This window comes from Typopeltis vanoorti, chromosome 19, assembly GCF_054136105.1.
Source record: "Typopeltis vanoorti isolate ZY-2024b chromosome 19, IOZ_Tvanoo_1.0, whole genome shotgun sequence".
Taxonomy (NCBI): domain Eukaryota; kingdom Metazoa; phylum Arthropoda; class Arachnida; order Uropygi; family Thelyphonidae; genus Typopeltis; species Typopeltis vanoorti.
Window position 1 is genome coordinate 58755699 of NC_143567.1, and position 26586 is coordinate 58782284.

Here is a 26586-nt window from a genome sequence, read left to right on the forward strand (position 1 = left end):
ACCCTCGCATGAAAATATGCAGTAGGAGTGTCAGGCGGCAGTCGGAGCCATGATCTAATGGCTGAATGGATAGCCCTGTCCATTCGGGACAGTACCGAGATATATGCCCTACCAAGCACCAACTTGTGGTAAAAGCGAGGTAGGAGATAGTAGGAAAGGAGAAACAGTCTTTGATGGGGCTTGAGAGGAGCTTTCCTCAAAGAAGCGATCCCAGCTTCTAGGATAGAAGGGACAGAAGACCTTCCCTTTGGGGTGAACATAATACTGAGGTATCTCCACTCTTCCAGGATGGTCAAAGCATGGTTAAATCTTGCAGATTCACATCCCCCGTATACCATTTTTTGATATGTGTCAGTTAGCCTCCTCTTATCCACACTAATATTCTATAATCTAACCCATATATCTCCAATTTATGCAACAGTCTACCATGCTGTATTCTGTCAAAAGCCTTAGCAAAATCCAAAAGTATCATGGTGTATCCATTCCCCTTGTCTAGTTCAATGATAACATTGTTATAGAATGTGAGCGAGTTGCCAAAACATGACCTTCCCTTAGTAAACCCATGTTGCTCATTGCTAAGTAGAAATTCACTTCAACCCATTTCTGAATGCAAATTATGTACCTGATATAAATTTTTTGAAAAGATAATTATCAGCTAAGTACCAGATAATTATGCAAAAAAAAAAAAAATTTCATTTTCATCTCTTGATCAATATTGGTGCATTTGCACGTGTTCACTTTTTCCAGTCATGATTGTACTCTATCCCAGTGCACACAAACACTAAAAATTATGAGAATACGAATATAAATTATTAGTATTCATACACCTCATGAAAAAAATTGATGATGATGAGTGAATACAAATACACAGCATATTCGTGTTTGATAGTAAGGAAGATGCATGCATAAACTACATAGGATGTCTGTCTTGTGGATGAGTTGCTAAGGTGCAAGTAATATATGCATGACAAGTAAAACTTTTATAACTCAAATTTTTTCATAGCCCTTTCAGGATAATGTATGTAACTCCAAATTCACATAAGTCAGGGACTGCCTATAATTGCTCCAGACATGCAGATGATGTTGATGTGTGAATACAAATGCACAGCATGTCCGTGTTTGATAGTGAGGAAGGTGCATGCATACACTACATATGCTGTCTACCTTGTGGATGATCTTTATCTTCAGTTTTCATGTCACCTTCAGCATTTCTGATTCCTTACTCCCCCATACACACACACACACACACACATTGCACTGATGTGCTAGGTTACTCTACCTTGTGAGATAAATATTAAAATTCTTTCTGCCATTTCTAAGCTTTTTAAATAATCTCCAGAACATTTTGTCATATATTCTTACCAATGTCTTCCCAAGGCCTTTATTTAGCTACTTTTACACACTGTTTTGTTCTTACATTTAACTGTGTATTCTCTCAAAGTACATGTGACTTACATGCTAAGAACTTTTGATAGTTTCTTCTTTTTCCATGACTGCCTTTTTAACATCCCAAGTGCACCATAGAGTTCTGATTATTCTATTCTTGCATACAATTTCATGTCTCTCATGGTGAATCAATGTTTCCTTCAGTCTGCCACTTGGATTCCATTGTTTGATTATTGTTTTCAAACTGTTACATTTTTTTTTCCAAATAATTTTGATATATTTGAGTCTACAGTTTATCTATGAAAGTTGTCCATTGTGATCTTTTTTTTATAACTTTTTTTTTCCGATACATTCAATTTTTATTCTGCTCAAAACTAAATGGTCATGACTTCTCCTACTCATATACTCTTGTGTCCTGAACCAGTGTGATGACATCATTGTCGATAATAACCTAGTAAATAATACTTATTTCTTGTGTCTCCTCATCATGTGAATTTGTGCAAATCTATATGTTGAAACATGGTGTTAGTGATGATTATTCCATGTTCCAAAGAGAAATCCAAGAGATGGTTACTATTATTATTAGCTTTGCTTTTTTCTCCAAATTTTCTGCAACACATTTTTTTTGTCTGGTATTATATGTCAGCTGCCTTCTCCAATGACTTCAAAATTTTTCACTTCTTCCAAAGTGTCACCCTGTGTAGTAGGCATAATCACAAATAAGTCTAACTGTCCAATTCCACAATTTATGCTGGCCTGGTTGGCCGAGTGGTTTAGCGTATCTCTCCAGTCAAAAGGCTGTGGGTTCAAATCCTGTCATGGATGCTTGTGATTATCTGAGAAAATACTAGTGGTGGTGGGAGGTAAATGCGTTGGTGGATTGAGTGGTGAAGAAAGTTTTAGAGTAGGTACCATCCCTCGATACATCTTTGGACTCCCTGGAGGTGTCATGTAATAATATACAATTCATGATATTCTACATATGAGCCTTGGTTGGAAAAATGCAAGTCTGAATTCTGTCACGCACAGAGAATGTTTTCTAAGCTTTCAAGAATGAAAAGTACCCATTCTTAGAAGAAAGTGGCAAAGTTTTTTCCCCTCCACAAAACGAGAAACAACCAGCCATGAAGGTATGTACCAACAGACTTAGCTTGTCTCACATGCCTCATCTCTAATTTTGAAGAATCTAATCCAAATACACTTATCGAAAAGACATTCTAGGTCTTGACTACTGGATACAGCAATTCAGATTAACTTACCTTCCCCATTTATTTGAATATCATGCATAATTGGGAAAATAACAAATTAGCTATTAGATATCACAGTGATACAAATTACTGCATTCTACATTTCAGCCATTTCAAATTTATAGAAATATTTTCAAAAATTAAACACATATTCATTTCTCATTACTACATTTCAGCATAATCACCCAAAAAATTCTTCAAGAAATAAACTTTCCTGGGTGGAAAGTATATGAATATGACATCACTTGGGAAGTAAAATATAATGCATTCTATTCCATTTAAGTACCATACATTCAACTTGAAATATCATATTCTACTTGCATGTCATGCAAATTTTGTCTCTTAATTGTCTGTATTGATGATAGCCGTGGAACTTGTTCAAAAATTCTACATGAAGTATCTTCATGATTAAGTCTTGCATGCAGAGGCTGTTGACTTTGCATTAACTGCTTTAGTATCCATTAATGAACAGCATACTTTCTTTTGGATGTGTATGAGGCTATCGTGAATATTGCTGAAGAACATGTATATGGAATTATAATAAATTTAGTGTAATCTTTTATCCAAGTGTGAGCAAACAAAATTTGTGCCTGAAAATATCTTCATGACTGAATATGGTGTTGTACTACCTTACCGGGGTAGGTAGTACAACACCAGGCAACTCGTAGCAAAGATGGAGCAAGCTACCAACACTCCTATCCCAGTATCTCCAAAACACATCTCCTTGCAGATATGTATAATGTTATGCATTAAGGGGTGGCCAATCCCTTAAAGCATAACATTATACATATCAACATAACCAAACCTTGGAGATTCAGTGGTAAGCCTTGAAGAAAAACCTGATTTATTCAGCCAGAGAGGCATGTGGTGAGGTAGTCTGCAAGGATAGAAAAATCAGAACTCCATGGTGGACATAGGAAGTTAAAGAGGCAGTGAAAGAAAAGAAGAAAGCATATCAGAAGTTCCTGGCAAATAAGTCAGCTTGTGCTCTTAGAGAATACAGAGACAAATGTAAGAAAGCAAAACACTGTGTAAAACTAGCTAAACAAAAGTCATGGGAGGACTTTGGCAAGATCATAGAAAATAAATATCAAGAAGGTGGTAAGATATTCTGGAGGTTGTTGAACAAGCTTAGAAATGGAGGAAAGAGTGCTGAAAAAGAAGTTCATCATCAAATTCCTGCCATGTACCCTCAAGGGATGTACAGGATATGATAGTACAACAAGAAAAAAATTACATCATTATTAATTTCCTATCTACAATTTTCCTCCAAATCAGTCTGTTACTTGTCAAGACTCCAACATTATCAGATCTTATATTTCTATTATCTAAGGCACTTTGTACCGTATCAATCCACCTATATCTTGGTCTTCCTCTGGGTCATTTTCCTGCCAACCTGGCAGAGAACACTTGTTTTACGAATCTTTCCTCGCCCATTCTGTTTAAGTGACCATACCACCTGAGATTAGCTCTGCTAACGCATTCCTGGATGCCGACAATGTCAAGTTATTTCCTAATATCCTCATTTTTAATATGATATTGCCATTGATGCCATCTGTTCACGCCTATAATCTTTCTCAGGACTCTCATATCTGTGGTCTCTAGTCTTTGGTCAAGTGTTTTACTTCTGACCCAGCTCTCAGATCCTTAAGTTAAAACTAGTTTGAACACTGTCTTATACAGCTAATTTAGTGTTCCAACTAATTTCTCTCTTATTCCATATGAATTTATTCAATTGACTTCCCACCATACCAGCTTTACTGATTCTGTTGTCTATTTCTATATTTAATTTACCATCTTCACTAAAAATCGTGCCTAAATAGCTGAAATGTTTTACTTGTTCCACAGGTTCTCCATTCACAACACAGTTGACATTTTCAATGATTCTGCCTATTTTCATTGTCTTTGTCTTTTTATTGCTGACCTTCATACCATATCTATTACAACAGCTATTCAATTTAGTCAGAGAATCTTGAAGACTTGTAACGGATTTGTTTAGAAGTATAACATCGTCCGCATAAAGCAAAGAGCTTACAGCTTACACTAACATCTCCAATTTTGATATCATGTTTAATACTGCTTTCCTTCATAATCTGATCCATATAGATAATGAATAACAGAGGGGATAATGTACGTCCTTGTCTCACACCAGATTTAACTTTAAACCTTGCCTTTAATTCCTTGCCTCTTCTCTCCATGTGAATTTGTGCACATTTTTATGTTGGAACATGGTGTTAGTAATAACCAGTCCATGTCCTGAGCAGAAATCCAACAGATATTTGCCATTATTATTAGCTTTGTTCTTTTCTCCAAATTTTCCCAAAATATTTCTGTATGTGTCACAATCATTTCCTACTCTGCTATTTGGAACCCCAACAAGGACCAACTTTTCCTTTTTCATTGTGTCAGTTGCTTTTTCTAAAGCTTCAAAAAATTCCTCCACTTCTACCTTAGAAGAACCTTCTGTAGGACCATAGGCACAAATAAGTCTCATTGTCCAGTTCCCCATTCTCATACTTGCCGACATTACTCTACTTGAGACTGACTGCCATTCAAGAAGATTAGCCTCGTATTTTGTGTTGAATACTATGGCTACTCCTTTTCCTCGATTGTCATTGCTGAATATAACATTTTGTATTTATTGCTCAGAAAGATCTCACCAGTTTTTGTCTTTTTTGTTTCAGTCATCCCTATTACTTAAGGTACATGATTAACTTAAGCACCTTCCTAACAAAATTCTGATAACAATACTAACGCTATACTGCATAAATCATAACTTGGACCATAGAGTTCCTATAAACCTACAATTTTCCAGCTTAAATTATCTTATCATCAATCACCAAGGTCACTAATCATCTCTCACAATATATCAATGTTATTTCACATACAGATCGTTTCTAGGGAAACATTCGTCCAAACAGGGACCAGTTACTGCCAAATGGGATAATCACTAAAGTTCTCTACAACTTGTCCATTCATAAATTAACTTACAGAGTTCACTCATATCTTTAATTGGAAATCAGATACTTTAACATTCTATGTTACCATCCCATGGAATGACTTTCTGTTCTGTCTTCAGCCTTGTCTGGACATCAAGGCACCTTTGTGGGCTACCGTTCCTCGGGTCACTTATGATAGCAGCACGATCAGGTTCTCTGAGTCGATAAGGCGATGTGCCGTTCTGATCTTTCTCTGGAACCGCAGGACCACATCTATATCATCGGTCACTCAAGCTAGCTATCTTTTCATAACAGAATAGCTAAGCTATAATTTAGCTATTATGTTACGAAGAGATAGCTAGCTCTGCCTTGCGAACCTCGATAAGCCTTTCATGACTTCTACGGCCGACCCGGAATCATCCCGTTGGCAGAGATGGAGAGCCAACGTCCAAGAGCGCAGAAACCAGGAACCCAAAAAAGCCACGTGGGGGGGGGGGGGGAGCTTGACCCTTATATTTTCCCTCTGTTTCTCGGAGATTCTTGTGCTTAATTACGTTGATTACCGTACGGCACTCATTCACTTGTGCATGGCATTATTCCGAGAATGCGTTCTAGCTTCGCTTTCCTTATAAATTCTCCTTCCCTCAGTGCATAGGGTGTACTGGATGGTTAAAATGACCCTTGGACTTTAGCTTACACTCATCTTGCTTTCACACAATACATAGAATGGGATACACTAATTAAATAATAACCTTAAATAAATTTCTTCATTTGACTCTGTACCAAACAGGTTAAGTCACGCATTTCTTAGACTAGACATTTCTTCAGTTTTGCCTTAAATTATAATGTATATTTCAATTTCCATGCCAAAACACAACATTCTCTGCCTACAAGTGAAGGTAGTTGTTCCTTTAATTTATATTAATATTTTTATAATTAATTTAATTAATTAATATTAATATTTATATAAATTTATCATAATACTTTAATTTTTTTTATTGTCAATTTTTGATTATTCAGGATACAACAATTCCCATGCTTTCTCGACTATTTGTCGTAAAGTGAAAGATTTGATCCTGACAGCCTCTATTTGGCCTGAATCCAGCTTGCTCTTCACCCAGCTTTTCTTCCGCAATACTTCTCAATCGTTTCTCAAGTATACTTGCATAGATCTTGCCAGGAACACTTAGTAAGGAAATACCTCTGTAATTCTCACATTCAGTTTTATTTCCATTTTTATATATGGGTACTATGAAAGCGCTATTCCAATCATCAGGAATTCGTCCCTCTGTACAGGCTTTCTGAACTATGCAGTGCAGCCACTGTAAGACATTTATACCACCATACTTCAGTATTTCTGGACGAATATCATATACTCCTGCTGCCTTTCCACATTTTAGGCCTTTGATGGCTTTTTCTACTTCAAGTATCGATATGTATTCCTGACTGCATGCCTGGCCAGTGTTTTTTACAACTGTGCTGTCATCACTGCTTGTTTCAATTAGCAATTTTTCAAAGTAATTACTCCATACTTTAAGGATATCTTTTTCTCCTGTTTTCATGTCACCTTTATCATCTCTAACTCCTTTTACAGCACTCTTTCCTCCATTCCTAAGCTTCTTCAACAACCTCCAGAATATTTTGCCACCTTCTTGATATTTATTTTCTATATTCTTGCCAAAGTCCTCCCATGACTTTGGTTTAGCTAGTTTTACACAGTGTTTAGCATTCTTGCATTTGTCTCTGTATTCTCTAAGAGCACACGCTGACTTATTTGCCAGGAACTTTTGATATGCTTTCTTCTTTTCCTTCACTGCCTCTTTAACTTCCCGTGTCCACTATGGAGTTCTAATTTTTCTATCCTTGCAGACAACTTCACCACATGCCTCTCTAGCTGAATCAATCAGGGCTTTCTTCAAAGCTTGCCACTGAATTTCCAAGGTTTGATTCCTGTTCTCAAACTCTTTCATTTTTTCTTCAATAATCTTTGTGTATTTTAGTCTACAGTTCACATCTGAGAGTTGCTCAACTTTTATTCACTTTAAAACTTTCTTACATGTCATTCTTTTCAATATGAAATTCACTTTTATCCTGCTCAAGACTAAATTGTGATTACTTCCAATTTCAAATCCTCTGTACACTCTGGTGTCCTGCACCAGGGAGAAAACATCACTATCAACAATAACATAGTCAACGAGACTTTTCTTATTCCTTGCCTCTTCTCTCCATGTGAATTTGTGCACATTTTTATGTTGGAACATGGTGTTAGTAATAACCAGTTCATGTCCTGAGCATAAATCCAACAGATATTTGCCATTATTATTAGCTTTGCTCTTTTCTCCAAATTTTCCCAAAATATTTCTGTATGTGTCACAATCATTTCCTACTCTGCTATTTGGAACCCCAACAAGGACCAACTTTTCCTTTTTCATTGTGTCAGTTGCTTTTTCTAAAGCTTCAAAAAATTCCTCCACTTCTACCTTAGAAGAACCTTCTGTGGGACCATAGGCACAAATAAGTCTCATTGTCCAGTTCCCCATTCTCATACTTGCCGACATTACTCTACTTGAGACTGACTGCCATTCAAGAAGATTAACCTCGTATTTTGTGTTGAATACTATGGCTACTCCTTTTCCTCGATTGTCATTGCTGAATATAACATTTTGTATTTATTGCTCAGAAAGATCTCACCAGTTTTTGTCTTTTTTGTTTCAGTCACCCCTATTATGTCTATCTGGTACTTATCTAATTCCTCAGCTAGCTCCATTTCTTTGCCATGCAGGCTTATGTTGACAGTACCGATCTTTAACTCTGGTGATGGAGTTGGGGTGTGGTTTCAGATTTGTTCCAGTAGCTGACTTTTTGCTGTTCACCCTGGTTCCCTGGTGAAAACAACGGGGCCTTGTTTAACTGGGCGACGCCCCAGCCGGCATGAAATTTTGTCATGTGGTACCATCATTTTTTATTTTGGTTTAACCAATAAGAATACAATTTGGTCGGCTAAATCCCAAATTGCCAGCCCATCCTCGTTCGTTCAGTATCCAAGTAGATACCCAACAGGGTGCACCACGAGAAGGTGATGATTGGACATTAGGTTAGAAGCCCTGGTCGGTTCCCCGCATTCCTTTCAAGGCTATGTGGAGGTCTCCTAACTGCTTCTTTAATTTCTTGTGTCCACCATAGGGTTCTTATTTTTTATCCTTGTAGACAACTTCACCACATACCTCCCTGGCTGAATGAATTAATGTCTTCTTCAGAGTTTGCCACTAAAGACAAGGTTTGGTTCTTGTATCAAACTGTATCAAATTTTCTTCCATAATGTTTGTATATTTGAGTCTACAGGTTATCTGTAAAGCTGCTCAACTTTAATTTTTTTTAAAACCTTCCAACATAGTGTTCTTTTCAACGTAATATCAATTTTTATCCTGCTTAGCACTAAACAATAGTCACTTCCAATTTCAAGTCCTCTGTATCTTGAACGAGAATGAAGATATCACTATCAGCAATGACTTCGTCAATGATGCTTTTGTTATTTCTTGTGTGTTCTTTTCACGTGAACTTGTGCACATCTTTATGTTGGAACATTGTGTTAGTAATGACTAGTCCATGTCCTGAGCAGAAATCAAGCAAATGCTTATCATTATTATTAGCTTTGCCCTTTTCCTTCAAATTTACTCAAAATGTTCCTACATGCCTGGTGGGATTCATACTCTGCTATTTAGATTTTTCCAACGAGGACCATTTTCTTTATGTCAGCTGTCCATTCTAATGACTCAAAAAATTCTTCCACTTCTTCCTTAGAAGGGTCTTTTGCAGTATCGTAGGCACAAATAAGTTTTATTGTCCATTTTCCCATTTTGAGGATGCCACTCTACTTGAAACTGCCTTCCAATCAAGTTTATCTTCATGTTTGGTGTTGAATGCTATTGCTACTCCTTCCTTTCCTTGAATTTATTTCCTGAATAATATATTCTATGCTTTTTATTTAGTACAATTATTTAAAAAAGTCAGCAAATTTCTGTATTTTTTGAAATTTTAATATTGTTTCCCTGATGATGTCTCAGTGACTGAGATCGAATATAAGAGTGAGTAAACGTGTTGTTTATTTATATGTGCTATATTTATTTCATTAAGCCTTAAAATGAGTCAGTGAATCTCAAAGGAATCAGAGTATCTATTTTCTTAGAACATGAAACCAAGCGCTGAATCCTTTGAGAAATTATGAGAAGACAACAACCAACAAGTGATAATTTGCATGGAGAAATTGCATATAGTGCAATAAATACAATTGCTGAATTTAAGGAAATTTGCAGTGTTAGTCAGTCACTAGTTTATACTTTGTTCACAGTGCATCACTGGGCTTCTGAAGAAGGAATTTCCTTTCTTTTTTTTTTATGCTGAAATAATGAGTGAAATCAACTGAATGTGAATAAAATACATATGTGAATAAAATACATACATATGCTTTGAAAGTGTTATTACTTTGTTATGAATTGCATAAATTATTCTGAAGAAGCGAATGCTTTTGACAAAGAAAGGTATATTTCTAGAATATCATGAATAAGGAAACAAAAAGATCATGAACTTACTGTGGAAGTATTCCTCTTCTAATATGTGACTTCACATGTTACTACTTTACTAAATATCAAATTAATATTTGATATTTTTGGAACTCAGATCGCTGAGTTCCACAATTTATGTTTATTTCTTAAAATGTTAATTCCACCACCCTTACAGAGATACAACCTGTTCTGTAGATGGGATATTAATTTTTAACAAAACTGTGATAGAATGGTTTGGGGGAATGGGCATAAATCTAAGAATGTCTATTTATTTTTGTAACCTTTTACCACTTTTTTTTGTATACTTCAAACACTCATCCAGATGTGATATATATATATATCACATCTGGATATATATTTTTTTTTTTTATTATTTTTTTTTATAACCTTTTACTAATTTTTTGTACACTTTAGACACTCATCCAGATGGGATACATATATATATTTTACTGAATTAATTCAGAAGATGAGATGCTTTTAATTATAGAATAACCTGTGTATTTTGGAAATAACTCCACTTTTCCTACATAGCAAAGGTTTTGAAGGCTATTATTATTTTACAGGACTAAGTTAAAACTGTTGAAAACTATATGTGCATCTCTGAGTAATTAGTGTAAAATTAATAAAGAAAATTATAATAAAATTCTATGAATCCTTTCATGATGTAAATCAGCATAAGGCAAAGTTCCCATCTGGAGCTGAAATACTAGTCTTCATCTTATTTCCTAATTTTAATATTTCATGAACAAAGATATTTTAAAAGTGATATTTGATAATATTTCTCTTCTTCACAGAAAAAAAAAGTATAGGTGTATGTTTCCTAAAGCGAAATAAATACGTAGTTAATTAATTCTCTTGTGAACAGTTCAAAAATAAATTATAATTAGCCATATATAGATATTAGTTTTCACTTTGTTAGTTGTAATATTTGATGCTTTTCATTATTTATTTAATGACTAGAAACTATGTAGTCAGAATTGTTGGCTAAATTGCTGGAATAGTTAGCGTGGTTGGTTGAGTAGTTAAAGCAACCACTCTGCAGACACGTAGTTAATTAATTTCAGAAGATAATTATTAACTACAATACATATTTCACTTTGGAAGCATATGTATATGGTTATAATAAATTTAGTTTAATCCTTTATCCCAGTGAGAGCAAACAAAGTTTGCGCCTGAAAATATCTTCAGGACTGAATATAGTGTTGTACTATCTTACCCAGGTAAGATAGTACAACACTACTATTAGTAGTGTTGTACTACTAATAGTACAACATTATATTCAGTCCTGAAGATTTTTTCAAATGCAAACTTTGTTTGCACTCACTGGGATAAAGAATTAAACTAAATTTATTATAGTTGTACTACTTACTCAGGTAAGATAGTACAACACTATATTCAGTCCTGAAGATATTTTCAGGCGCAAACTTTGTTTGCTCTCACTGGGATAAAGGATTAAACTAAATTTATTATTACTATCCCTGTAAAATAAAAATACTCTTCAAAATTTCTCTACTATGTAGGAATTGTGGAGTCAGATCCAAAATACATGGGTATCCTATGATTGAAAACACAGTATCTGAATTAGTTCAATAAAAAATAAAATTATATATATATATAATCATAATCAAATTCCTGCCATGTACCCTCAAGGGGTGTACAGCATATGATAGTACTACATGAAAAATTTACATCATTACTAACTTCCTATCTACAATTTTACTCCAAATCAGTCTTCAACTTGTCAAGACTCCAACATTATCAGATCTTATATTTCTATCGTCTAAGGCACTTTGTACCGTATCAATCCACCTATATCTTGGTCTTCCTCTGGGTCGTTTTCCTGCCAACCTGACAGAGAACACTTGTTTTGCTAATCTTTCCTCTCCCATTCTATTTAAGTGACCATACCACCTGAGATTAGCTCTGCTAACGCATTCCTGGATGCTGACAATCTCATGTTCTTTCCTAATATTCTCATTTTTAATATAATATTCCCATTGATGCCATCTGTTCATGCCTATAATCTTTCTAAGGACTCCATATCTGCGGTCTCTAGTCTTTAGTCAAGTATTTTACTTCTGACCCAGCTGTCAGATCCATAAGTTAAAACTGGTTTGAACACTGTCTTGTATACAGCTAATTCAGTGTTCTGACTAATTTCTCTCTTATTCCATATGAATTTATTCAATTGACTTCCTACCATACCAGTTTTGTTGATTTTGTTGTCTATTTCTATATTTAATTTACTCTCTTCACTAAAAATCATGCCTAAGTAGCTAAAATGTTTTACTTGTTCCACAGGTTCTCCATTCACAACACAGTTGATATTTTCAATGATTCTGCCTATTTTCATTGTCTTTTTATTGCTGACCTTCATACCATATCTATTACAACAGCTATTCAATTTAGTCGGAGAATCTTGCAGACTTGTAACGGATTTGTTTAGAAGTATAACATCATCCGCATAAAGCAAAGAGCTGACATTAACATCTCCAATTTTGATATCATGTTTAATACCACTTTCCTTCATAATGTGATCCATATAGATAATGAATAACAGAGGGGATAATGTACATCCTTGTCTCACACCAGATTTAACATTAAACCATCTTCCGGTACTTCCTTCAATTCTAACTGCTGACTTACAACTCAAATAAAGACTAAATATTGCTTGATATAACGGAATGGCCCATTGATACCATATAACTGTAGCGTATTGAATAGCTTCTCTCTTGGCACCTTGTCATATGCCTTTTCCAAATCGACACAATAGTGGAGAAATCATGGGAATGCATATCTTTGTTATATTCCCATGATTTCTCCACTATTTGTCGTAAAGTTTAGATCTGATCCTGACAGCCTCTATTTGGCCTGAATCCAGCCTGTTCTTCGCCAAGCTTTTCTTCCACAATTCTTCTCAAACATTTCTCAAGTATACTGGCATAAATCTTGCCTGGAACACTCAGTAGGGATATACCTCTGTAATTCTAACATTCAGTTTTATTTCCCTTTTTATACATGGGTACTATGAGAGCTCTACTCCAATCATCAGGAATTCATCCCTCTGTCCAAGCATTCTGAACTATGCAGTGCAACCACTGTAAGAGTCTTATACCACCATACTTCAGAATTTCTGGTCGAATATCATCTACTCCTGCTGCCTTTCCACATTTCAAGCCTTTGATGGCTTTTTCTACTTCAAGTATGGATATGTATTCCTGACTGCATGCCTGGTCAATGTTTTTTTATCACTGTGCTGTCATCACTGCTTGTTTCACTTAGCAGTTTTTCAAAGTAATTACTCCATACTTCTAGGATATCTTTTTCTCCCATTTTCATCTCTAACTCCATTTACAGCACTCTTTCCTCCATTCCTAAGCTTCTTCAACAACCTCCAGAATATTTTGCCACCTTCTTGATATTTATTTTCTATGTTCTTGCCAAAGTCCTCCCATGACTTTTGTTTAGCTAGTTTTACACAGTGTTTAGCTTTCTTAGATTTGTCTCTGCATTCTCTAAGAGCACAAGCTGACTTATTTGTCAGGAACTTTTGATATGCTTTCTCTTTTCCTTCACTGCCTCTTTAACTTCCTGTGTCCACCATTAGTTCTAATTTTTCTATCCTTGCAGACAACTTCACCACATGCCTCTCTAGATGAATCAATCAGGGTTTTCTTCAAGGCTTGCCACTGAATCTCCAAGGTATAATAAATTTAGTTTAATCCTTTCTCCAAGTGTGAGCAAACAAAGTTTGCTCACACTTGGAAAGTATCTTCAGAACTGGGGTAAGGTGGTACAACACCAGGGCAACTCGTTGCAAACGTGGAGCAAGTTACCAACACTCCTATCTCAGTATCTCCTATAATGCAAAACACATTTCCTTGAGGATATGTGTAATGTTATGCATTAAGGGAAGAGCCACTACCCAGACTAGTTTCAACCTTTATTGAGGTCTCTTCAGTGGGAGCTAGACCCAAGTGGAGATACCAGGCAGAAGCATTAGCAGGTCATCTCTACCTATAGGAGTTGCCAACTGGTGTGCCACCCCTTTTTTTTTTTTAATAAATTACTCTGGATTTAGAGAAAGATGTTGAAAGTTTATTTTTCACTTGGTTAGAGTATAATAAATTTAGTTTAATCCTTTATCCAAGTGTGAGCAAACAAAGTTTGCGCCTGAAAGTATCTTCAAGACTGAGGTAAGGTGGTACAACACCAGGGCAACTCGTTGCAAAGGTGGAGCAAGCTACCAACACTCCTATCTCAGTATCTCCTATAATGCAAAACACATCTCCTTGCGGATATGTCTAATGTTATGCATTAAGGGAAGGGCCACTACCCAGACTAGTTTCGACCTTTATTGAGGTCTCTTCAGTGGGAGCCAGGCCCAAGTGGAGATACCAGGCAGAAGCATTAGCAGGTCATCTCTACCTATCAACCTTGCAATGGTCCACCAACGATCCACCTTGCAACGAGTTGCCCTGGTGTTGTACCACCTTATATATATATATATTAAGATATATATATTAAGTATCCAAAAAAAAAAAAAAAAATAGTGAAAGGTTACAAAAATCAACATTCTTAACATATGCCATCCATTCCACAACCTTATCAACACCTTGATATACCTCTAATTGCCCTATCATCTGTCTCCTTTCTAGTGTTGCACAGCATCATTTGAACTAGTATAATACACACTGAGAAAATGCTCATTATATAATTACTACAGTTGAATCTCACTACAGCAAATTCACAGGAACCAAAGGAACAGTTCATAGTGAAGAGTATACTACAGTGAATTTTCTTTAGCATATCATTATACCTATGGGATTTTGGTTAGAACTGTTCAGTAGTTTTTAAAATTGATTAGGGGAGTCAACTGCAGATATGCAGTTGACTCTCTCCTGCTTACCAAAGTGGAAAACCTCTCTTGAATTTTCTTTGGCTTCACCAGCCAATATTCTCTTATATTGCACTTTCCTCTTCTTTACATGGTTATCACCTTTTTAGACTGTATTTTATATGACTCATGTATCTGATCACTGACTATGTTGCACCTCCTGCATAGCATCCTCATATAACTCTTTGTATACAGATTTACACAGTAGGTGTCAGATATAGCCTAATCAATTTCCATACTCTATCAATTTCTTGATGTTGCCAATAATCACATGCTTTATAATTCCACATATTCCCCTTTTCAACAACAACCCACTCATTTATGACCACCTCCCCGATGTGGGATGTGATCATAAATACTAACTCTTAACTACTAACTATTGGTGGTCATAATAACTCTCACCAACTAACAGCAGTATTGATACTCAATACACAACCACATTCTGTGAAAATATTATCAAATTCAATAACCCTTACAATGCTTCCATTGCATACTGATTAAGGGAGTTATCTCTCAGAAACACAACAAATCTCCTATTCTTGTTTTCATACACTATATCCTCTTTTCACATTCTTATAATTTAAATCTTCCATTAAGATCATCTTTGTTTAACATGCCAAACCAATTTATCTAAACTTTTCATAAACAGTATCATCTACATTCTACATATATTAAAAATAACATTTACCTGGCCTTCCAAGCAGTAACTCGATCCACTCCCCATTTCTTTTTGCTACTATCCTCTGAATAGAGGCATTCATAAACCTCTTCCCATTCTGCCCTGCAAATTGGAAGAAAATCTGTATTATCAACTACTATAATTTTTATAATATTATAGTATTATAGTATATATATATTTTATTTATTACATAAATAAAACTGACCATTAAACTGAAACTCCTGATTTTTTGTAACTCATTAACCAAAAATCTGACTAGTTACAGATGAACAATCGATATACACTCATGAGCAGTTGAATTAGAGATACCTGCCTAGTAGCGGTCCAATAGTGGTGTTCCTGGGCCCATGCTAATCGTTGTGCCTTGTGACGTGTGGTGAGCAGAGGTACCCTAGTCAGGCAGGGGCTTCTATACCCCATAGCGAGGAGATGGTTCTGGATGGTGTGGCTGCTCACACGTCGTTGTTGTTCAGCATTGAATTGGCAAGTGATCTGCGACACGTCTATCTGCTGTTACCATCCAAGCTAGCCGACGCTGTCCCCTGTCATCGACATGTTGTACACTATGGCAGTTTTCTCTGGTGGCTGTGGTTTTACCTGATTCCATGTACTCACGGTACACTCTTGACACAGTGGCCCGTGAAAAGCCCGGTGCCTGCATGATTTCGGAGACGGAGTGCCCCAGACGTCTGGCTCCAATCAAATTCGCTGAGATCTTGAGTCTTCCCCATTCTGTGCTCGACTATCACTCAGATGGTCAGTACAAGGTCTGATGACATCCCCGTCACGAGCCAGTATTCCATTTGTCTGGGAACGGCAGGTATCTCTAATTCAACTGCTCATGAGTGTAAACAAACAAGCATTTCTGTTTCTAACAGAGAGAAATATTTAGAGAAATTTATATGTTTTATACCGAATTATTAATATTATTTCTAAGCTTTAATTTCAACAGCACTCATATATATCAGTCTATCATGCGAGAAGTTGCAAGACTTACAGCACATCAGTGCAATGTATGGGCAAGTGGTCAAGAAGAAAGACAATACCTGCTATCATGTTTTTTGGAATAAGTGAAGGTTGTAATCATTAAGGAAAACTGCATGGGTTTCACCAAACATTTCCAAAGTTTTAATCCATATATGGGTGATGTTGGATTCTACTGAGAGTAGTAATATCTATGCCACTAGAATGCAGTCGCTCTAGATGTTTCCAATGCTTTTGATGACTGGTACAAAGACCTGCTTACTAAATTACTGTCATATGATCTACTTTGCAAGTGAAATGTCAATTTCCTCTTTGGGCATTCACACCGTATCAGGGTGGATTCTTTTCTTCAGATTTCTCCACCAATGTCAGAGTACCGAAATGATCTATACTTTTTGCCCATGCTGTTTGATCCATTCATAAATGACCTATCACCAACCTCAAATCCTATCCACAGGTTTCTTTGACGATGGTATGCGCTATTCATCTTTTTCATTTCACAAACGTTGCCTTGCAAGGTCCATATATCCCAAGCTAGAAGATCTTTCATAATCATTTCTAAGTGCTCATCTCACAATATTTCAGATGAGGACAATCTTGTCAACTTCAGTACCCAACAAAACACTACAGATCTGCATGCAAGATGTTTCTTCTAGGACTTCTAATCTCTCCTGACAAAAGGAATGCAATGGAATGACAGTTGGATGGCTGGCTTTTATCTCCTTTATTTGGGAGGTTGGATATATGCTAGTTTCCATGCTGAAGGATAAATGCCAGATGAGTATGAGAGATTGTACTTCCATATATTGTGCTCCATCCATAATGGAGCCTAAGTTTTAAGCACATCTGCTGGGATATACCATCAGGATTAGGAACTTTGTTGGTATCCAAGTTTCTCATGATTATTCTGTCTTTTTGTCAAAAGAACTAGAGGAAGAGAGTAGTGAGCAATTCTTGGTGGGGGGAAGGGGGGGATACTTTACCTTGATCACTGATGTAGGAGAAAAATGATGTCAGGTGATCTTTCTTGTCTTTACATGATCTTACAATGATATCTTCTGAATGTAGAAGTGGAAATATGGCAATCTGCTGAGAAACCCTCAATGCCAAACTATTCAAATGCCTTGAAAATGTCAAGTGCAACCTCACAGGTTCCCCCACACCTTTCTATGGCACGTGTCCAGAGGTGGGTGATGTAGGTGAGAGGATCTGCTCTGGATCTTGATTGACAAAGACCATATTAGTGGTCGCTGACTGGATGATGTTTTCCAGGTGTTGAAGAAGTTGACTGTTGATGATCTTCTCCATTACTTTATACATGGCGATGAAAGGAAAGGTTTATAATTTGAAGGATTTTTTTTTTTGAACTGACTGCATACAGCCTTGCTTCCATGGTGTGGAGTGGATGTGAGCTGGGTATAATATAGATAATATATCTATATTACGCTCAGCTATATATATCTGTATGAACCAACACCTGTTTGTTATCTATATGAACTAATACCTGTTCTTTATCATCTATTCCATGATGGACCAATGTTCTCAGTTGTTTCTTCATAACTGGCTCACAAAGATGCCAGCTTTCTCTATCCTGAACCAATCTCCTTCATTTCCCTCCGACTAACTTAAATATAGGATCTTCCCATCTCCTTCATGGTCTACCAGATTTTCTTTTTTTGTGTCTGGGATACCAGTCTGTTATTCTTGAAATTTATCTATTGTCTTGCATGTGTGTGTGTTATATCCTGCCCATTATTTTCTTGCTGTTATAAATAACTTCTACTACAACTTTGAATTCAGATTTTTTATCCTTATTTCGTGTGTCATATATGATCTTTCTTGCTTATATTATAAGACTCTACTTTCTATTGCCCTTTGGGTTGTTATTAAGCTCTGTTCTTCCTTATTTGTTATGTTCCATGTCTTGCTATGATAGGCCATCACTATTTATATATCTGATCCACACATGAAAAGCCACAAGATCTATAGCACATTTGTGCCATGTGTAGGCAAGAAGAATAGAAGAAAGGAGGCATCTGTTCACATTTTGCTTGAACAGCTGAAGGTTATAATCTTTAGGGAAGGCAGAGTTGGAGGGGGGGGAGACCGTTCCAAAGGACAGAAGTAGATGGAATGAAAGAGGAGGCAGTGAAGTTAGTTCAGTGATTTTCAAGATGGACTGTAAAAGGGTGTTAGTTAGAAGTGGCTCTTGTTTTATAATTTTGGAGGAGAGTGGAAGAATAATAGTGGCCAAGTCAGCAGAGCACTATCCATGAAAGTATCTGTAGATACTTTCATGGATAGTGCTCAAGAGGCACAAGGCAGAACCGAAAGTCTGTGTGAGAGAGGGATTGAAGTAGTTTTATAAGAAAAAGGATCATTAATTAGCCAGACTGCCCTCTTCTGGATGGAATGAGCAATCTTAGAGAGGAATTTGGTGCGCTACCCTAGTATATAGGAGTAATATTCCATGGCTGAGCAGATTTGGATTTTGTATAGAATATGCAGCTGTGAAGGTGTGAAGTAGTATCCTTGTACACCAAGTTTTTTGATGATTGCAGAAGCTATACTTAAAATGTGGTTGTGTCAGGAAAGATTGTAGGTGCAGGTCAGTCCAAGAAGAGAAATCCAATTGTGTTTAGATATCTCAGTATTACTGAAGATAAAGGAGCAAGATGTAAGCTCTTTCTTGCAAGATCAGACAGAATTGAATTTTGGTTGCATTGAAGTTTACAAAATTGTCCTTACCCCACTGGGATATAGTTAGGATATCTGAATTCAGTTCCCTGGCCATGATAGATCTTGAGGATTCTAATACTTGAGCACTACAAGGTTTGTCAAATGAAAAGGAGGAATAGAGTGTGCTATCATTGGTAAAACTATGGACAGGACTGGAAGTCTGTGAGAACAAGTCATTTATAAACAGGAGGAAGAGAGTGGGTGAAAGAACAGAACCCTGGAATAATCCTGCAGTGGTAGGAAAATCTGAGGAGAGTAAACCATCCACCATGACACATAGTGAGCGACCAGTAAGAAAGTTGGCAATCTAGTTGTAGAGTGAGGAAAGCAGACCATAGGATGATTTGATAAGTGCCAAATCCGATCAAATGCCTCTGAAATATCGAGGGTAACCACGAGTTTTTCCAAATTTCTCCATGGCCAGAGTCCAGAAGTGGGTGATAAAAGCAAGATCAGATGTGGATTACAAGTGGTGGAATCCATACTGCTGGTCACTGTTTAGTAGGTATGTCTCTAGAAGGTTCAAGAGTTGGACCTTGAACCATCAGAACCAGATGGCTTGTTTGTGTTCAGGTTATTAAGGATTCTTTGGATTTCTTTTTTCGGAAGACTAACGGAGACATGAAGATAGCCATTCTTTGTGAAGTGGGAGGAACTTTGCCCAGGTCATCAATGCAGGAATTGGAAGAGAAGAGTGATGCCAGTAAGTTGGCCTTGTATTTAGGTCAGGTAACTACAGTACCATTGGGATGTGAGAGTGGTGGAAACCTGAGTGGGCAGAAGTTGAGCCAAATGGCCTTAGCAAGGGGACCAGAGGGAGCAACTGCCATTTGAGCAGGAGGCAAGATTGCAGCATTTGGTCCTTTTAAAGTCTGACTTGGACTTGGTGATGATTCTTTTGCAACTGTTGCAAGCTGCAGCATAGCCAGAGTGGGTAGCTGGAGTTTTGGCCTTGAGGCATTCTTGGTAAGCAGAGGATTTTTCATTTACAGCATTGGCACACTTTTTTGAGAACCAAGGCTTGGATAGTGGCTGAGAATTTGGAGCAGAATAAGAGATGAAAGCTTTCATTCCTGTGAGGATGATTTCTGTTATTCAGTCTGAGCAGATGTTTGGATCAGAACTGAAGCAGTAGTCGAACCATGGGAAGAAGGAATACAAGACGTCCTCCCAGTTGGCACCCTTGTGATGCCAAAGGACACGAAACTGTGAACTGGTGGGTGAAGGTTGTTCTTTGGCAAAAAGACTTGTATGAGGTTGTGGTCTGAGGTGGCAAGAGGAGAACCAACAACCACAGTATACCTGGAAGCGAAGCTTGTTAGGTCAAGAGCAATGGCAAATTGGGAGGGGTTGTCTGGTATTCTGGTAGGAAGAATGATGATCTGAGATATGTCATATGGCAAACACTTTACATCCCTGCCTACTTGAACGGTGAAACTGGAGAAGAGGAGCCAATATGAAATGAATTGTGGGCACTGAAGTCCTCAAGAAGGATGACCTCATTACTGGGGTATTTAGACTGCAGAACAGTCAAGCTTTAGAGAGAGAGAGTTGAAGATGTCGGAGTGGTTGACAGAGTTTGGAGAGTGATAGAGACAGCATATGAAAAGCATATGTTATAAGTAACAAGGTGATGAATGCATTGGACAAGGAGGGATTCATATACAGTAGCATGCATTCCTCATTGATTTGGTAGCGAAATTTTGAGCCAAAGCAGATCAAACAGTGGAGATTCAAGGATTTACAGTCTCTGGCATGGTATGTCAGTTCTGATCAATGCACAAGTGCCACCCCCCCCCTTGTGGCAGAAAGAACTGTAATGTGTAGTTTGGGCAGTTGAGTTGGAGAGTGGCTGTTGAGATTGCCGGTTGGGGTTCTGGTTTACATGACTGTTTATATTGCATTTAGGCCATGGATGTTGGTGAAGTGAATGTGGAAACTTTTTTTTTTGGTAAGAATTAGTGTTAGTGGGTTGTTTGGTTGAATTTCTATTGTTGTTTTTTTATGATGTTTTTTTTTTGTGGAAGAATTTTTGAAATCCACAGTAAAATTGCATTTCTTTCAGTTGTGGTTCAAATGACACTAAGAGAAATCCTAGGGAGTATTTTTATATGTGGCCATTAGAAGAAAGAATGATTATGGGAGGATGATGTTGAACAATGCTAATGGGAGAATGACACTCACTGAGGAGGATATAGTAGAGGTATTAAATGAACAGTTCATTAAAGTATTCCATCCTTGTGATTGTAACATAATGCAGAATTTGAGAGCAATGGGAATGGTGGGGGAGAGTACTGATTGAGCAGGAGGTATATATTAGGAATCAAGTACAGTTGATGTCAACAAGACCATGGGACTTCATCCTGTATCTTGAGGAGAATGTACCCGGAAGTTAACAGCTTTAACTTACATTTTTAATATGAGTCTTAGATTAGCCAAAATTCTAAAGGAGTGGAAAGATGGCAAAATTGTTCTGCTTCATAAAGACTAAGACTTCAAATTTATAAGCCAATCAGCTTGTTTGGAGTTGTAATCAAGGATTCAGAACTGGGTTGACAACAAGAGAATGCTCTTTAATGGGCAGCATGGGTGCTAAAGGAAGATCATGTTTTATTTTAGCAATCTGCTTGCTTACTTATGACAAGGTGACAAATGCATTGGACAAGAAGGGATGCATATACAGTAGTATATTTACATTTTGCAAATGCTTTCAATAGGTTGTCACAACTAGCAGTTAAATTGGAACAGATGGGTTGGATAGTAGATTAGTACATTAGAATGCAGATTGGCTGTGTGATAGCTATCAACAGGTTGTGTATATGGGAGGGGGGGGGGGTATCCCAGAAAAGGAAAGGCACTAGTGGCATGTCCTGGGGATCTGTTTTTGGGCCACTATCTCCCAGAAACTTGGGTTTATTCGACATCCTGCATACAGAGAAATCAGCTACAAGAACACACAATTTACAGACAATGAATAATAGTGATGGTGGTGGGCAGTAAACAGCATTGGTGTAGATGATGATGATGATAGCTGCGATTCACTTGTAGTTGGTGGATTAAGTGGTGGAGATGGACAGCTGTAGAGTAGGTGCTCCCTCGATGAGTCTTTGGACTCCTTGGAGGTGTCACATAATAATAATAATAATAAATTACATTGAAAAGGGCTTAAATGGTGATATACAGTTGTCTGCAGATGATGCAAGGATGGGGAGAGTTATAAGAAGCAGAGTGGATGTAGTTGTAAGATGATCTAAATAGAGTGAATGGGCAAATGTGGGGATATCAGTTAAATGTTGCAAAATGTAAGGTTTTACAATTTGGGAAGCAAAGATGGGATATTTTAGAGGAGATGGAGGATTTGAGAGTTGTCATTTTGCTAAAATTGTGAGGACACGCAGCGGATTATGGGAATGATGCAGAAACACTAACATGCGGAGGTAAGGATGCTTTGATTCCATTGTATGATTTTGATCAAGCCAAATATGAATTACTGTCCACAGATTTGGTGAGATGTTGCAGAGAGTCCAGAAACAAGTGACAAAGTTGGTTTCTGGTCTCTGAAAAGTGAAATACGAGGACAAATTGAGAGAATGCAAATTACAGAGCCTAGTGGATAGAAGGCAGAAGGGATACATGACGTACAAGTTGAAAAGGGGTGATTACCAGATTAGCATGGATGATATTTTTTATAGAATATCTGGAGATGGGGGGGGGAACAAGAGGCCATCCCTTGAAGCTGTACAAGGTGGGTGCAAGCAAGGGAGTGAGGAGTTTGCATGAAGAGTGGTGGGTGATTGGAATGCATTGCATGAGAGTGAAGTGAGTGTGCAGGGACAGTGAATGCATTTAAGTCAAGGTATGATGAGCTGTTCACATAGGAGTGGGACCTCCCAAGATGAGTCTCTTGACACCATGGAGGTCTGTTAATAATAATAATAACAGTATAACAGGAAGGGTTGTTAGTGTGTTGCCAAGGTATCACAATAATGAATTGAGACAGAGAGCCAGAATCATTAATGTAGTACAGTTTGTGGATGTATGGCACATATTTGAGGGAAGAATGGAATTATACAGACTTGATGGACTGCATTTGAGTGGCTTTGGAGTGAGTCTACTGGAGAAACTGTTAAAAATGGAAGTGCAGTATGTGATGCAAGCAAGAGATCAGAAGTAAGAGATGTAGTGAAAGATTAGGAGAGTGGTATTGAAGAGACAGAGGCACTTGGCAATGGAAACAGTAGTAGTGAGAGAGATGAAGAAAGAATGGGAATGCAAGAGGAACAGGAAAATGGGGGGGGGAGCCCAGATGAATGTGATAAGTAGTAGTGAATGTATGGGAATGATCAGCATGTGGGTGAGAAAGTTGAGACTGAGTGAATATAAGTGGTAAGTGGTGATAACAGTGAATGGGCAAGGGCAGTTGTGGCAAAGACTCCCAGATTTTTCTCTCATTGTGTCATAGCAACAATAATAGTTCCAATTTATCCGATACTTGATGCCTCAATTGTGAAGCATTTTGTGGGTCAGCTGATGAGAGCACATGTGATGACAAAGCTGAGCCTTTACTAATATGGTATTCAATATCTTGGATGTGTTCTTCAATATGTTTTTTTACTCATTTTACTGTAATAGTAAGATGACTGGAAACTTCACCATAGCTTATAAACATTTGGATATAGAAGTGGGCTATGTTGAGGTTTTTGCAGATCCGAGTAGTGATCTCATTTTAATAAAGGAGAGAAATACTACTTTCGTTTTATATTCATTAAGTATTTTTTGCCAGTTTTATAGAAATAGAGCTAATATATGGAAGCCTCTGTTTTCTTCTTCATTAGAAATTTCTCTGGTCTCATGTCGGTTGAGTGTCTGGAGATATATATATATATATATATATATATAGAAAGTTTTTTAACTTGGGTATACTATGTTAAAGATACCAAGCAATTTCATAAGCTAGGTTTTAATCCTTTTTTTTTCCCAAGTAAGCAAACAGACAAGTAAGTCAAGTTTGAGCCCTCACATAGTGCAAGTCTGAGGCAATTCGTGGTAAAGGTGGAGTAAGTTCCCATCACTTTCCTTAGCATTTACCCCTAATGCAAAGCACATCCCCTTGTGGAGATGTATGATGCTATGAATTAAAGGTAAGGGCCACTACCCAGACTGGTTTTGACCTTTATTGTTTGTGCTTTGCATTAGGGGAAAATACTAAGGAAAGTGATCGGAGCTTACTCCACCTTTACCACGAGTTGCCTCAGACTTGCACTACATGTAGGCACAAACTTGACTTACTTGTCTGTTTGCATACTTGGGGCGAAAAAAGGGAATTAAAACTAGCTTATAAAATTGCTTGGTATCTTTAACATAGTATACCCAAGTTAAAAAAACTTTCTACATCTTGCTCTCTTCCAAAGATTTTTATGTAATAAGGTCAAAGCACCTTGTGGCAACTTGTTTAGGTAAAATTTATAAGCTCTGCATTACTTCACCCTTGGCATTTTTATGGTCTGGCTCCCACTGATGAGACCTCAATAAAGGTCGAAACCGGTTTGGGTAGTGGCCCTTACCTTTAATGCATAGCATCATACATCTCCACAAGAGGATATGCTTTTCATTAGAGGAAAATACTAAGGAAAGTGATCAGAGCTTACTCCACCTTTAACACGAGTTGCCTCAGACTTGCACTACGTGCAGGCACAAACTTGACTTACTTGTCTGTTTGCTTACTTGGGAAAAAAAAGGATTAAAACCTAGCTGATAAAATTGCTTGGTATCTTTAACATATATATATATATATATATATATAAACATTATTATATTTACGGCTATTTGCTTGCTTCTGTTTAGGAGTGCCCAAGTTCAAATGCCATTGGCTCTTTTCTCACGGATTCTTAGGGCATTGTAGATGTATATTTATCAATAAATATATGTTGCATAGAGGACAAGAAATTTGCACATACCTTTTTCTGAGTGTTGTGGCTCTTCTTCTTTCGCGTTGTCCAAACTACTGTGTGTGTGTAGGGGGGGGGGGTATTTTGGCAAGTGGGAGAATTGAAATACAAATGGAAAAAACCCGGGTTTTTTTGAATAACATATATACACATATATATTATAAGGGATGGGTGGAGTGTTTTTTTATTTTATACGAGGTGGGAAAGGGTGAAAGGGGTTGAAAACAGCAACTGATTTTTAGAGGGGGGGGGGAAGGGGGATTGATGGGGTGCAGTCCGTTTCGACTATTCTTGGTCGTCGTCTGAACACATGGAGGAAGTGGATGCTATGTCAGGTCGGGTAGGTGCTTCTGCTTTTGAAATGTTTGTGTTATCACCTATTGGTCGGGGTTGTGACCTCAATTTTATGTTGTGAAGCTTCCAAACCTCGGAGATTATGTAGGGCCTGTGTACGTTGATAGAGTTTGCGTCTTGTTTATCCCCAGTAAATACTATAAATATACACACACACACATATATATATAATGCAATGAATTTACTAGGCTATATGACATAATTAAAAAAAAAATAATGTCTAGAAGAAGAGATACCAAAATAGAAAAACTATTTTACTAGTTTTGTTTTCTTAGTAGAGTTCATTGAGTGCATAACATGAAAAAAGAAATACTTAAGTGTCTGGAGATATAATATTCATTTTTCTAAATTAACTGACTTATATAAGTCAGTTATCCCCAGTAAATACTACACACACACACACACACACACACACACACACACACACACACACACACACACACACACACACACATATATGTATATGTGTGTGTCAGTGGCTCCCACTGATGAGAACTCAATAAAGGTCGAAACCGGTCTGGGTAGTGGCCCCCTTGCCTTTAATACATAGCATCATACATCACCTCAAGGAGATGTGCTGTGCATTAAGGGTAAATATTAAGAATAGTGATCAGAGCTTATTTACCATGAGTTGCCTTGTCTTGCACTACTTTGAGGGTCAGCTAGACTCGCAATACGTGCAGGTGCAAACTTGACTTGTTTGTCTGTTTGCTTACTTGGGAAATTGGAGTAAAACCAGGTTTAAAATAGCTTGGTATCTTTGCTTGATATCTTTAACATTTATTATACCCAAGGTAAAATACTTTCTACACACACACACATATATATATATATATATATATATATAATGC

The 26586-nt window shown here is 37.2% G+C and overlaps 1 protein-coding gene across 1 annotated transcript in view; it reads right to left on the bottom strand.

Annotated features, from left to right (window-relative positions):
* The window catches only part of LOC150096148 (ribosomal biogenesis protein LAS1L-like), a 266535-nt gene that overhangs the window by 235037 nt on the left and 4912 nt on the right, over positions 1–26586 (bottom strand). The window contains exon 2 of the mRNA XM_090409522.1: positions 15720–15812. Coding sequence (XP_090265648.1) covers positions 15720–15812 — 93 coding nt within the window. The remainder of the gene's footprint in view (positions 1–15719; positions 15813–26586) is intronic.